The 14,578-nt window shown below is 41.5% G+C and overlaps 2 protein-coding genes across 8 annotated transcripts in view; one reads left to right on the top strand and one right to left on the bottom strand.

Moving 5' to 3' along the window:
• Positions 1 to 14,578, bottom strand: part of CMSS1 (cms1 ribosomal small subunit homolog) — a 368,267-nt gene that overhangs the window by 204,964 nt on the left and 148,725 nt on the right. Inside the window, exon 2 of one of the 4 annotated variants that reach the window (XM_048817164.2) lies at positions 12,160 to 12,241. The exons of the other annotated variants lie outside the window; for them this stretch is intronic. Within the exon in view, the coding sequence (XP_048673121.1) occupies positions 12,160 to 12,235 (76 nt within the window). The 5' untranslated portion in view covers positions 12,236 to 12,241. The remainder of the gene's footprint in view (positions 1 to 12,159; positions 12,242 to 14,578) is intronic. 4 annotated transcript variants of the gene reach the window in all.
• FILIP1L (filamin A interacting protein 1 like) overlaps positions 1 to 14,578 on the top strand; it is a 296,199-nt gene that overhangs the window by 144,909 nt on the left and 136,712 nt on the right. The window lies entirely within an intron of this gene.

The raw sequence follows: 14,578 nt of genomic DNA, 5'->3' as shown, positions 1-14,578 counted from the left end.
CTGATGCTTTCACTCACGTGGATCATCCTCCTATCTAAGATACTTATATGGCCCCATTACCATCATATGATGAGCACCTCACAATCTTCAATGTATTTATCCCGCAGGAGGTGTGGAAGTACTATCATTCCCAGTTTACAGAAGGCAGACTGAGTCACATAGAGACTAAGGGTCAGTTTTTTAAAGAAATTTAGGGGCCTAACTCCCACTGAAATCAAGGGAATTAGGCACCTATGTTTAAAAATCCTGGCCCTAAATGACTTGCCTGAAGTCACAAAAAATGTCTGTGGCAGAGCAGGAAATTGAACCCAGGTCCTCAGAGTTCCAGGCTAGCACCCTAACCAATAGGCCAATCTTCTGAAGGCCTGTATGGTTAAGGCTGATGATACAGAGTCCACCAGTTGCAATCCAGGTACCCCATCTGCCTCCCCTGTGGGGAGGCAGATGTATATGATCTGTGTGGAGGAAAGGGAGACAACGCTTGGGGCAGAGCACTGAACAACATATGTGCTGGAACTGGGAGTGCGGGGGGTGCTGTTGCATCCCCTGGCTTGAAGTGGCTCCCGTCATATACAGGGTTTATAGTTTGGTTCAATGGCTCTCAGCACCCCCACTATAAAAACTGTTCCAGCACGCTTGCTGAACAATAGCCAAGTTTTAAAGCACATTATAAGGCTTATCAGCATTGTTCTGCAGAGTCCCACTTGGCTGTTTCATTGAATGTAAAACAAAAAATAATATTTACTAAATGGAACCAATGAAGCATACCTAAGGCTTTGTCTACACTATGGACCTTTCAGCGACACGGCTGTGCTGCTACAGCCGTGCCGCTAAAAGGCGCACAGTGTAGCTGCTGTTCGTCGGCGGGAGAAAGCTCTCCCACCAACAAATATCTTCCACCCCCCATGAGCGGCAGCAGCTTTGTTGGCAGGAAAGTGCTCTTTTTTTTTTTTTTTTTTTGAACACCTTGAACAACAAACGTTTTGCCAACAAAGTTTCAATGTAGACAAAGTCTAAGGCTGTGCAAGCAACAGAAACTAAATGGAATTTGTATGGACTCTACCATAAAAGGACACCAGTATTTCCCTCTCCTACTATCACCACAAACTTTGCTTGAGTTGTCAGGCTGGATCACTGGTTGTCTGACCCTATCTCTATGAGATCAAGAGGATTAGCAGAACCCATTTTGATTCATTTTCTCAGAGGAATTTTGATGCTTTCTTTTGCAACATGGCATTAAAACTCTCTTACTGCCCCATCTGTTAAGACCACATTGGATTTGATGTGGGGGAACAATGGCCTTGCAAGACACCAGGATCCAAGTTAGTGTCAACACAAAAAAAGGGAAGAAACAACCTTTAAGACTTGTGTCAGTTGTTACATACTGCCTAGTGACAAAATAGTACATCCTCACTAGCAAGGTATACGAGAGTCTGAACAAGAACGTCCCAGAAATATTCCAGTTTGTGAAAACAATTTTAAAATTACATCATTCCTTCAGGGTTCAAAAACAAAACACATTAATCTTTTCTTGAATGTGTGGTATGTATAAATTGGCACGTAGTTCTGTTGAGATAAAAGAAGCAAGTTCTTTAGGGATAAATTACCTTTGATGGAATGGAAAAGTTGTTCAATAAAAAAAGTTTAAGGGATAAAGTTTAATTTTTGAATTAAGGCCTTGATTCACCAATATGTGCCTAATTTTAAGAATGTGAGTAGTACTATTGACATTAATGGAAATATTCATGTGCTTAATATTAGGCTCCTGCTGAATTACCTTGCTTATCTGGGGCGTATACAAGATTTAGATGAAAATTTAAATATCAAGATTTCAAAGTGACCAGCTTTATTTTGAAACTCTTTCTGAGGAAAGGAAAAAGTAACCTAAGAGAGTCTAACAACTACATCTATTTTGAAAGAATATGAATATATCACCTGCCTTTCGTCTGAGGAACTCAAGGAGTTTTACAAACTTCACAGCACCCTTGAGCAATGGGTATCATCATATTTATTTTACAAGTAAGAGGCAGCATCAGAAACAAAACAGGAATCAATTTGCTGGGGTTATCAGCAAGCCAATCCCTGCATGTTCGGGTGCCAGTTCAGCGACGGAAGCCTATAAAGACCAATGTGATTTACACTAAATATCATGAGAGCTTCCCTAAATCTTAAGACGACTGCAAAATAATTTCCCAAAGAAAAATGGTGAAAGGCTCATCCCTGGAAATACCTAAAACTAGACTGGACAAAGTGGTAGAAAATAACTAAAGAGAACAGTCCTGCATCAGTGAGTTGATCAGTTATAGGACATATGTTTTGTTTCCTTGCATCTCTAATTGCTATTAAAATTCTCTAGGATCCTGGGGAAGAAAGGTAGAAGCTTTGGTTTAGTGCTGCATAAATGCAAGCCTGAAGCAGTTACAGTTCCATGTTAAAATGTCAGTTAATATGCTCAAAAATACATGCAGATTTCTGACAAAGAGTCATTCCCACTCCATTATAAACTACCTCAACAGAAGCCCAGATTATTTCAGCCAATAAAAAATTATTTTTGATAACTTTTTTTTTTAACCTTGTCAGATCAGGTTGGCTTCATGCATCAGTTTAATAGCCTCTCCCCAGCAGCCCTTGCGTAAACCCCCTTCCGCTGTGGGAGGTGTTGAAAGATAAAGGAGCCTGAAGCAGTTCCCATACTGACTTTTTGATAAATGCAATAATCAGCTTGCAGTTGTTTCACAATGTCAATGGCATTAAACTATCAAAAGATGTTCTTCAACAAGGGGGATTACACTGTCATCTTTCTTCTTAATAGAATACCTTGTAATGAAAATATTTGTTTTTTGACCGCAAGAGGCTAGGAACCATGCAAAAAGTACAGACTCACAATTAATGCTCTAATAGAGGTATCTGTTTCTTATCCCATAGGAGTCCTGAGTCACATCTTGATAAACATGTTCTAGGTTGCCCTCAAAATGTAGTAATACATAAAGCAATCCTATGATTTAACACGCATGTTGTCATTCTCATAAGACACGTCCCTTCACAATAAAGCCAATTCCTTAGGAATATGCAGGATTCTATCCCAAACTTATACAGATGCTGTTCATTAACATAAATCTTTTTTCAAATAGGGACCCTGGACATCAGACATTTCCAAATTCCATTCTCTCTCCGATACAGAATTTGTATAGTGAGTACAGAAAAGAAAACCACAGTATTTAAATTCCAGTCCAAAGCAACTGGCAATGTCTCAGGGTTTAATACAGATTAGTTCCTAAAATCCTCATCTCAAGGACTATTCCCTCCCAACGCTCCAAATGGAGTTAAGATAGCACATGATGTAGGACTGGTTTGGTCAGTTCTGGCCCAAAATGCCTTTCTAAGTTAAGTAACATCTCCCGTAGGTCACTCAGTTTTACAGTCCTTCTATTCCATGCAGTCTGAGAGCGCTCAGTTACAGTGAGACAAATCTTAATATTACAATTATATTAAAAACATCAAAAATAAATGCATCAGTTACAACCTTGGTTATAACAACATCATGAAAAGCACCATAAATATTGGCACTCTCAGTAGAGAAGTGAAGGATTGATCTGAAGAATGATCTTCCTCTCACTTCTGAAGATGCTTTCTCTAGATCAGGGTTGAATTACGTCTGCCAGGCTCACCCATTGCCACCGCCCACGATTTATCTGATCTTTAACGAGAGACCTTCATTCTTCAGGACTACAATCCAGCACCTTTCACCAGTACTAATTTCACATGGAAAGCTTCAGAGGCAAACCGAAGATCTTAAAGTCTCCCACAAATCTAAATTCAAATAAAATGTCTCAGCTCCATACATAACTTAAATATTCCTCGCACAGAAGGGCAACAATTTAATTTCATACCTGTTGTAAGAACTTGTTACTATACACAGAAACATGAATATTTTTCAATGGAAATAATTAGTCATAGCAGCTGCAATTTGCAATATAAAGCATCAGACATGTGAAGTTATTCTGCCTTGCCACTGTATTAATTAATGGATGGGGAAAATGTGTTAGAGTATCAACTTTCAAGAACTGTAAGTTGATATTGAAATCCTACATCATACACCTTTACATTTAGGATATCATCAGAAGCCCATGATGAATTTATGGGCTAGTACTCCATCTAGAGCATTTATTTTCCAAATGTAAATCTCTGACACCCAATTAATTCTCTAATGCTTCAGCAACTGAATATCAGTGCATTACACTGGACTCAAATTCGTTTTTATTATACCAGCAAGGGCTAGATTGTTTTTTTAAATGTCTTTTTACCTTTGCAAGATTGGTCTCTCTCAAAGCACAGTGTTTTATTATAAACTGCTGGCTTCCGGTGCCTAAATTTGCTTTGTACAGACCATCTTCTTATACTAAACAAAGTATTTTTCACTTTCCAAATTTCCATGAAAATGAACATCAAGCTTCCTAATCATGGATAACTAAAAAACAAAGTAAAATAAAATACATGATATACAGGCCAAAATCATTAAATTTGGATGCCTAAAGTCAGGCTCCTGGATCCACATTTAGGCATCTAAATGAAAATGGCCTGATTTTCAGATGTGCTCAACACCTGCAACTCCCAACAAAAATAAAAATCTTCAAAACTGCCTAATGAGCGTCAATGGGAGCTGCAGGTGTTCAGCACCTATGGAAGAAAATGAAGCCATTCATTTATTTTGGGAGACTATATCTGGTACGTAGATGTTTAGCTTTAGGCATCCAATTTTGGACATAGCACTTTACATTGCACTTTCCTTCTTCGAAGAGCTGTCAAAACCACTCAGTCCTCACAACAGCCCTGTGAAATATTAAATATTATCCTCATCTTTCAGAAAAAAGCAAGGTATGGAGAAGCGACTTGCTTGAGGCCACACACAATGTCTGTGTCACTGAAGGAAGTTCCTGCCTCTTTGTCCTGATCATTGGACCTTTTCTGCCCCCAGGGGTGCTCCTCAGAAGAGATTCCAAAGTATGCATAAGATTAACTCTATTGTACAACAAAGCTGAAAGTACAATATTACCTGACATTCACCCCTAAACCCCAACTTTCCTGGTCCCATTTCCTCCACAATGACGAGGAATTAGGACTTTATCTGTATGTCTGTTTATTCCACCTCTGCAGTCTCCTTTCTATCTGGGACGAGGTTCCTATGTCTTGTCCCATCCTAAGCCCTGCCAAACATGGGGGAAGAGGAAAAATTATTTAGGCCTTGTCTACACTGGCAAGTTTCTGCGCAGTAAAGCATCTTTCTGCATTGTAACTCCCCAGGTGTACACACTGCCAAACCACTTAGTGCGCAGAAACTTCACAGTTGCAGCGCTGTAAAAAAAAACAACAACAGAACACACCGACGAGAGGCGTACGGCTTTCTGTGCCGGGAGTACAGCACTGCGGTGCCAGTGTAGACACCCAGGTCGATTACAGCGCTGCGATTGGCCTCCGGAAGGTGTCCCACAATGCCTGCTCTTGCCTCTCTGGTCATCTGTTTGAACTCTACTGCCCTGCCCTCAGGTGACCAACCATCATCCCCATCCCGTAAATTCCTTTGGAATTTTGACAGCCCCCTTCCTGTTTGCTCGGTGCTCGGTGACACGTGCACTGGTCTCAGCGCATCTTTCCAGGTGGCCATGCCTGCTCCATCCACCAGGGATCCCCTGCTTGGAGCAATGCTGAGCTGCTGGACCTCATCAGCATTTGGGGAGAGGAGGCTGTCCAGTCCCAGCTGCTCTCCAGCCACAGGAATTATGAAACCTATGGACAGATTTCACGATGCATGACAGACAGGGGCCATGACCGCGACACACTGCAGTGCAGGGTCAAAGTGAAGGAGCTGCCGAACACCTACCACAGGGCGCAGGAGGCAAACTGCTGCTCCGGTGCTGCGCCCACAAGCTGCCGGTTCTACAAAGAGCTGTGTTTTTTGGTTTGTTTCTATACTCCTGTTGTTGTTTTTTAATAAAAGAATTGTGCTGGTTTGAAAGCAATCTTTATTCTATTAACTGAAAAGAAACGGAGCCCTGCAAAGCAACAGGCAATTTTCTAAAACCTTCATAGTGCATCGTCTGCACCAATCACAATCACCTCCTAGCATTACAAGCACTGCACTGCAGAGCATAGCAACCAATATTTGTGGCTTTCAGCTTAAAACTGCTGCCTCAAGGCATCTCTGTTCCTTATGGCCCCGCACTGCACCTCTCTAATAGCTCTGGTCTCTGGCTGTTCAAATTCAGCCTCCAAGTGTTCAGCCTCAGTGGTCCAGCCCTGAGTGAAGCTTTCACCCTTCCCTTCACAAATATTATGGAGTATACAACACATGGCTATAAGCACAGGACTATTGTCATTGGCCAGGGCCAGCTTCCCATATAGGCAGTGTCAGCGGGTCTTTAAACAGCCAAAAGCAAACTCAACAATCGTTCTGCACTTGCTCAGACTGTTGTTGAACTGGTCCTTGCTGCTGTCAAGGTCCCCTGTGTTTGGCTTCATAAGCCACGACATTAAGGTGTAGGCAGGGTCTCCCAGGATCACAGTGGGCATTTCGACTTCCCCTACAGTGATCTTCTGGTCTGAGAAGAAAGTCCCTGCTTGCAGCTTCCTGAACAGGCCAGTGTTCTGAAAGATGCATCAGTCATGCACCTTTTCAGACCAGCCTGCGTTAATATCCATGAAATGCCCACACTGATCCACATGCGCCTGGAGAACCATAGAGAAATACCCCTTCCGATTAATGTATTCAGTGATCTGGTGCCAGAATTGGAATACAAGTGCCAAATATCTCCCCTCCACAGTTAGGGAAGCCCATTTGTGCAAAGCCATCCAAAATGTCACGCACATTGCCCAGAGTCACCGTCTCTCGGAGCAGGATACAATTAACGGCCCTGCACACTTCCATCAACACGAGTTCAATGGTCGACTTTCCCACTCCAAACCGGTTAGTGACCGATCGGTAGTAATCTGGAGTAGCCAGCTTCCACAGTGCAATCGCCATGCATTTCTCCAATGACAGGGCAGCTCTCATTCTCATGTCCTTGCGCCGCAGGGCTGGCTCATCACACAATCCCATGAATGTGGCTTTCCTCATCCGAAAGTTCTGCAGCCACTGCTTGTCATCCCAGATGTGAATCACGATGTGATCCCATCACTCAGTGCTTGTTTCCCGAACCCAAAAGTGGCGTTGTACTCTGGTCAGCATCTCCGTGAATGCCACAAGCAATCTCATGTCGCAGCTACTACACATGGCAAGATCAATGTCACACTCCTTTTGCCTTTGTAGCTTAAGGAATAACTCTGCTGCCACTCATGACGTGTTGGTCAGAGCGAGCAGCTTACTGGTCAACAGTTTGGGATCATTCCTGCAGCCCGAAGAGGCAGGGTGCGCAATACACAAACCGTTGAAAGGTGAAGCCAAATGTGGACAGAAGCACAAGGACTGCTGGGATGCAAAGCAATGCATCATGGGGCATTGGGACAGGACCCAGGATGCCTCCTGACCTCCCTCCGGCACTGTAACTCTGCCAGTATAGACATACCCCTAGTCAAAGGTTCAACCACGATTTATAGGCACCGGGATGAGCTATGGGAGCAGGCCCCCAAGTAGTCTCCCTTCTCCTTTCCTTGCCCTCCCCTCACCATAGGCTCTCTCACTTTCGGGCCTCTCATGCGTGACAGAGGGATGCACCCTTCAGCCCTCATCCCCACGACAAAGCCCAAGGGAGTGACTGTCACCTGGGCCCAAGTGGCAGCTGCACAGGCAGTCTCTCTATTATGCTCTCTGTTCTATACAGCTTCTTATACTACACTCATCACAGAAGTATCTGCACACCTTCCTGAAGTGCATTAAGCAACTAACACGTCCTGTGTGGTTCATTTTCTCCTTCATCTTTTCCCTGGGGGTAAAGTGCATGCGTGGGGTTAGGTTTTGGTAGCGCTCGTTTCCTCCCCATTTCCACCTGCAAATTCTCCTATCCCTCTGCCCCACTGCTGGGAGGCAAACTGAATTCTACTCCCACCGGAGAGTTTATTAGCAGGGGGAAGGAGCTGATGACCTGACACAGTCTGCAGCTGCTAATCAAAGCTCTGAGACAGTCAGGAGCAGGGGCTGGGATGAGGGCAAAGTTCTCAAGTGCCTCCCCACTCACAACAGCAGTCCTGGGTACAGCTGGCACTCATGCATCTGGAAAATGCCTATAATTCCATTGTCACGTCTGCGAGCTGAGGGTGCAGAGGACCCAGACTCAATGCTTAACCAGGCAACTGCAAATTTGACAATGCTGTTTCTTACAAGTACAGTGCGAGTCCACAAGGGGGTCTAACTCTCAGCAATTACGTATTACACGGGTGATCTGTATAACTTGACAAGAATTCTGTTCTTAATTATTTTTCAAAGTCTGAGCACTACATTTATTACTGTAGTCTTGCCTAAGCCTTCAAACTATTTTTATGAGGCCTTGAACAAGAATAATTTAGGGTCAAGTTAAACTTGCTAAATGGAATTATATCCAGTACAAAACCTTAGACCTTACACCCCAGCAAGTCCCAATTATCAGGGAGAACACAGCCTGGGACATTCCTGGTTTAATAAAGGTAGGGACAATGCCATCGAGATAAGGATTTGCCTATATTAAATATTTATCAATCGTGCCCTAATGGGAAGCAATCTGTTTTGATGTCCTTTTTACCCACAATTTGCACTTTAAATCCAGGCACAAATGCTTACGTTTTTAAATGACAGCACAACCATCCTTTTCAACTTTTTGAAGTGAAAACAAGGATGATCTACAGCACACAAAGTGGTATATATAGAACCATGGAAAGGTTTCCCCGTCACCTTTCAAATGCAGGTGAGCCAACAGTCACACAGAACACCACTTAAATAAGAACATACACCCAGGCTGCAGGACGAGAAAAGGAAAGAACAACATTCCATCCGAGCCAAAACAGACCAGAAGCTTTACATGGCTCCCGTGGTGGGAGATAATGATTAACTTTTTTAAAAAAGTCTATTAAGACAATGAAGTTTCCTGCTACACTCTTTGATGGATAGAGAGCACTCCATAAGGGGCCTCACTGTGACCCTGATTCAAACTATTTAATCATGTGCCTAACTTAAGCACATGAACAGTTAGTTTGTTAATGGAACTACTCACAGACTGTAATTTTAGGCGAGTGCTGAAGGACCTTTGTAAACTGAGGCCTACGTTAAAAGAACATTTAATTTGCATGCAAATAAAGTTATGCAAACAAAGGGTCTAATCCTACAAAATGCACTGGGTGTTCTACTTACTACCATAAGCAGTCCTATTGACTGCAACACAACTTACTATTATTACATATAGTGCTCACTACTGTCAGTTGTCCTGTTGTCATCAATAGGACCATTCCCAAGAGAGAGCACTAATCCCTAACAGGGTTTGCAGGATTGATCGCTATATGTAAACCAGTCTTCGGAATCATCAAATAACCCACCGTTTATTAGATCAATTTACAATTTAAAAGGACAGTACAGAAAGATAAGTTAGATAAACAAAATGCTGTTACCTCCATGACTAACACCATCCAAGATTACTAACATTGAAAGGGTTTAGAACAAAAAATTCTTGTTTACTTGTAACCATCAATACTCCGCATTTACTTTTTGCATTTTCCTTAGATTTTACTACATAAACTGTTCTTGGATCTATGCACCAGCCCTGATGCTCTTGTATTTGAGCTGGAAATGCTGCAAGGAAATTACTAAATCAAAAAGAAAAAACTGTCTACTCTGGAACTTAAAACAATTAATATGTCTAATATTAAGCTTATAAAGTTACATTTTGAACCTGACCAGATAGCCTCTTTAAAGCCAAATAAATAAATCTTGCATCAGATTTATACTGGCAAGAAGAGTTGCAGAAATAAAGGCACAATCCTGCAATCCTTAAGGTTTGTCTACATGCTACTTTTATTCTGAGTGAGAGTGTCAACACAGGAGTTTAATGCCGTTTAATCTGCTTTAAATTCACTTTCCTGAGGCTGGTCTACATTAGAAAATTTGACAGAACCAGCTACGTTGCCCGGGGGTGTGAAAAATCCACATTTTTGAAAGATGTAGTTAAGCCAACCTAAGTCCCCATGTAGACAGCACTAAGTTGATAGAAGAATTCTTCTGCCAACCTAGTTATCAGCTCGTGGGGAGGTGGATTACCTACATGGAAAGGAGAACCCCTCCCGTCTGTGTAGGAAGTATCTACACTGAAGTGCTACATTTCAAGTGTAGACAAGCCCTGGGTGTCCCCAGATAGACATGTCCAACTCTCATAAGTAATCCTTGTTCATATGAATAGTCCCACAGACTTCAATAGGATTACTTGTGTGAGTAAAGGTCAAAGGATTCTACCAGGAGTACCCTGATTTCTACAGTGCTTTGCTCAGTAGCAAGAGTGGAGAAAGGAACCTTTATTTTTTTTTAGTAAGAATAATTCTGTTTTTTCTAACTACACATAATCAGAGTGCAGAAAAAAAGTAATGTTCTGATGTCAGAGAAATATTCCAATTTATTACCTGTGACCATGCCTTCCATTCTAAATGGCATGTACTGAAACCAGAGGTTGTTCAGGTCTGGATATCCTCTTAAACAAGGTAAATCAGCTCTACTATTAATGTGTTTTAAATACCTATTCACCCAACAAAAACTGAATTGATCAGAACAGAGTGTTAAGAAAATTTATCCTCTTACAGAATGAATATATACTTTCAATCTGCTAGTGTGTTTTAATACTAAATACGCACCTATTTCCTGTTAGAATTACTCATTTCTAACCATTCAAGAATAAAACATCACACAAAAGCACCTTTAAAAAAAATTAAGCAAATGTTCACAAGTTAACCTCCTAGATGTTGGAAGTGAATTTTTTCTTTTGATATAAATATTGTCTCACACTGCAGGTTTGAGCCTATGTATCTAGACTGAATGGGAAAAGTGCACCACACCTTCAAACATGGGGGATGTGATGGACGAGATTCATAAGGAAGTGGGCATATTAGCACCTGAGCTGAGCCACTTCTGAATATATAGGGCAACACCAAGGGCTATGCATGGAGGACAAAGGGTCCAATCCTACAAAATGCTAGAGTGCCCCTGTGAAGCGCTAAGCAACCTCAACTTCTACTAAAGTAATATATGTGTTGACAGGTTTCAGAGGAACAGCCGTGTTAGTCTGTATTCGCAAAAAGAAAAGGAGTACTTGTGGCACCTTAGAGACTAACCAATTTATTTGAGCATGAGCTTTCGTGAGCTACAGCTCATCTGATGAAGTGAGCTGTAGCTCACGAAAGCTCATGCTCAAATAAATTGGTTAGTCTCTAAGGTGCCACAAGTACTCCTTTTCTATATGTGTTGAGTGTGCTCAACAGTTCCCAGTAGTTTATAGGGTGGGGTCCAGTGTTTAACTTTTGGGAGGGTGGAAGATTTGCACGTGAATGCAAGTATTAACCAGATGTGATGTTTCTGTCTCCATCGTCTCACCTCCAGTCAAACAACTGCACAAAGCCCAAGTCTATCCCATCATCACCAAAATGCTACTCACCACAACCAAATAAAGGCCCCAATCTTGTTCCCACTTAAGTCAGTGGCAAAATCATCTTTGATTTCTTGTTGAAGATCAGTCCATAAACTCCCATAGAATCTTCTTGTGCTATGTATTTCCTGGTCTAACTGAATAATCAGAGATTTCCCCACACCATACCACTCCTGTAGCTCAGTTCCAAAATAATATTTTAAATATCTGTGTTAGAACAGTCTCATACCACCACCCTCCTCTGGTTCCTACCATTCACCCATCTGGTTCCACAAGGCTATCAAGCACCAAGCCAGCTTCAAGTAATAGGCCAGGAGAAAATTCACCACCACTCCTTTCTGTGTCAAAAAAGATACTTCAAAACATCGCTCCACCTAACATTGTTGTACTGGTGCCAGACAGCTTCGCTGAGAATTATCAGAGCTTTGTTTAAAATTTATCAGGCATATATCTGAAAGTCAATGAGAATTTACACTGGGATTTGCAGAGGCCTAAGGGAGTTAAGGCAACCAAGTCCCATATACTTGCAGTGCCCTCAGGCCCCTTGGAAAATCAAAGCCTTAAAATAATATACCTGCACACCCATGTGTCTCTCTGTGTTTTCCCCCTGGCTCCCAACAGCCATCGGGATAGGAATTGTCCACAACCATCTTTATCTGAACAAGTGGAAAAACAAAGAAAGGAACAAATGACAATGTGTTCAAAGCCGCCTCTGAAATACATGTTACCCTCAGAAGACTGAATTACAACATAATCAGAAACAGGATGAAGTCACAGCTGTGGCTGCAAATCAGAAACATACTTCCTTAAGTATGCAGCCTATGTAGTGGAATTGCGAAGTCTGCTATCTAATAACAGAAGAAATTTACAAGTTCCACCTCTTTCCCCTCCAACCAGAGATGACAACCTAAATACACAACATTTCAACCAAGAAAATTGGGGACATACAAGAGGCAATTTTACCCTGCGTACAGAAAACCATTCCCACTTCCTTTTTCAGTGTGGAGGCAATTTAATTTTACTGCTTTCAAGAAACTTCCTATTAGAAAGCTGTGGTTTCCAATGGATTTTTATTGCATTTTCCAAAGTTACATCATTGGAGCTGGGTATATTCCCAAGAGGGCTGAAGGGTCTAAAACTGTAAACTACTACAATAAATAATAATGAATATCATGGCTTATAAAACCTGTAATCTGAACACAGACAAAAAAGAATTTTCACCTTATATAGTTACCCTTCAAAATCTGCACTTTTCATGCTCCCCTTTGTTTGCCTGCCAAACGTGTACAGGCACAGCCACCAATTAATAATATTAACCATATAAAATATATAAACAATCACTCAGAGCCAAAGGCATGATTTTACTTCGGTTCATTTTAGGCAATGAGAAAAACTTAATCTCAGGGAAAATACATCTTGCAAAAACACAGCAACCAACAATAGAGTTGAAGTGATAAGCTACATGGAGACGTCTATATTCTTCACATTATTATTTAATTGCCGAGGGCCTCATGCACTTTACAATAGGTAGAAAGTAGAAAAAAAAAGGGGGCATGGTCCTGCTGTCAATGAAATCAATAGACGGTTTGCACTGAATCCATGCCCTCAAAGAGATTACAATCTGAAGTCCCAATCATGCAGAAGTAGAGAGCACCCTCAACTCCAACTGGATTTGAGAAATGAGAATGCTCACAACTTCATAGATGATGTTTGTACCTTGCACATCTCGGGCCTCCTAGTAAAAATAGATACAGTCCAGTGTATCATCACTGTGATGCTGGCACGTCGGGATGACCTGGTCCTAGTGGATCTTTGGCAGAGGATCAGTGTTTGTGTCACAAACTGGCAAGAGCTGGGTGCGTGATGGAACAGGATTCTTTCCTCAGAGGACAGGCAACAAACTCATGTCACTCTCCAACACTCCTTCCATCTGACTAACCTAAGCAGTGCCACAGGGAACAGGATCTAGCACTCTCTGGACGGAAGGTCATCAAGAGGAATGAAGACCTGATCTTGACAGATTCAAGTCCCATTGGTCTCAGTTCAAAAGGTGCTGTGGGTGCTCAGCACCTTTAAAAATTGGGCCCTAAATCTGGGGGGAAAAATGGAAAATACTGGATGACCTTCCATGAGGGCAGGAGTAAGGGTGGGAAAAACCCTGCAACCCTTTTAACATTTCTATTTTGTGTTAGTTTTCAGATCCAGGAAAGCAGCTTTACAGCATATTTCTTATACAATACAAAAGACATCTGTTGTCCAACTTGGCCACATTATTTGTGTCTGGCATAATCATGACTAGGTGTTAACTTACAATTATAAACTCATTATTATTATTACTGTTTAATAAACAAACCAGAGAACAATAACATGTGAGATCACACCTTCTGTATTACAGTATATATACAGAAGGGAATAATTGTGATAATACAATATTCCTTTAATTACTACAGCACGATGTAGTGGTTCACTGAACATAAACTAACTGAACTGGAGCTTTATAATGAAAAAGGAAAATCCAGATTATGAATTAGATGAATGCTCTCAAGTGACAGTACAGAAGAAAACTTACATGGGTTAATTTCTGATTGAATGAACTTTGATGGTTACTTTCAGATTTCTAGGTGGCTGCAGAATAAGGTCATTAAGGGCTGTGTGAAATCTGTTATGAAATCCAACACCCTAGGATTAAGTACAAACTTGAATCTCAACCTAGTTTTGTTGAAATCCAGATGCTTAGATACCATGGTGATGAGTACAGTATAAAATGTCTGGAATGAGAAATGCTGCTCTAAGCAGTCTTAAAAGTGGGGTGCATTCTCATAGGAGGTACAAAGGAGAGAGAAAAGGGCACAGAAGATGCATAAATAAAGATGGGTAGGCCTTTAAAACAGGGCAAAGTTGCAGAATGGATGGGGGGGTAGAACACAAATTGATCCATTTTCTGAAAGTAGAGGACAAGCTTTCAAAAGTTTGAGAATGCTGGATTTGAGAGA

Source organism: Caretta caretta, chromosome 1 (assembly GCF_965140235.1).
Source record: "Caretta caretta isolate rCarCar2 chromosome 1, rCarCar1.hap1, whole genome shotgun sequence".
In the NCBI taxonomy this organism is placed as follows: Eukaryota; Metazoa; Chordata; order Testudines; family Cheloniidae; genus Caretta; species Caretta caretta.
The sequence above is the reverse complement of the archived record's forward strand: the minus strand, read 5'-3'. Positions and strand labels throughout refer to the sequence as shown.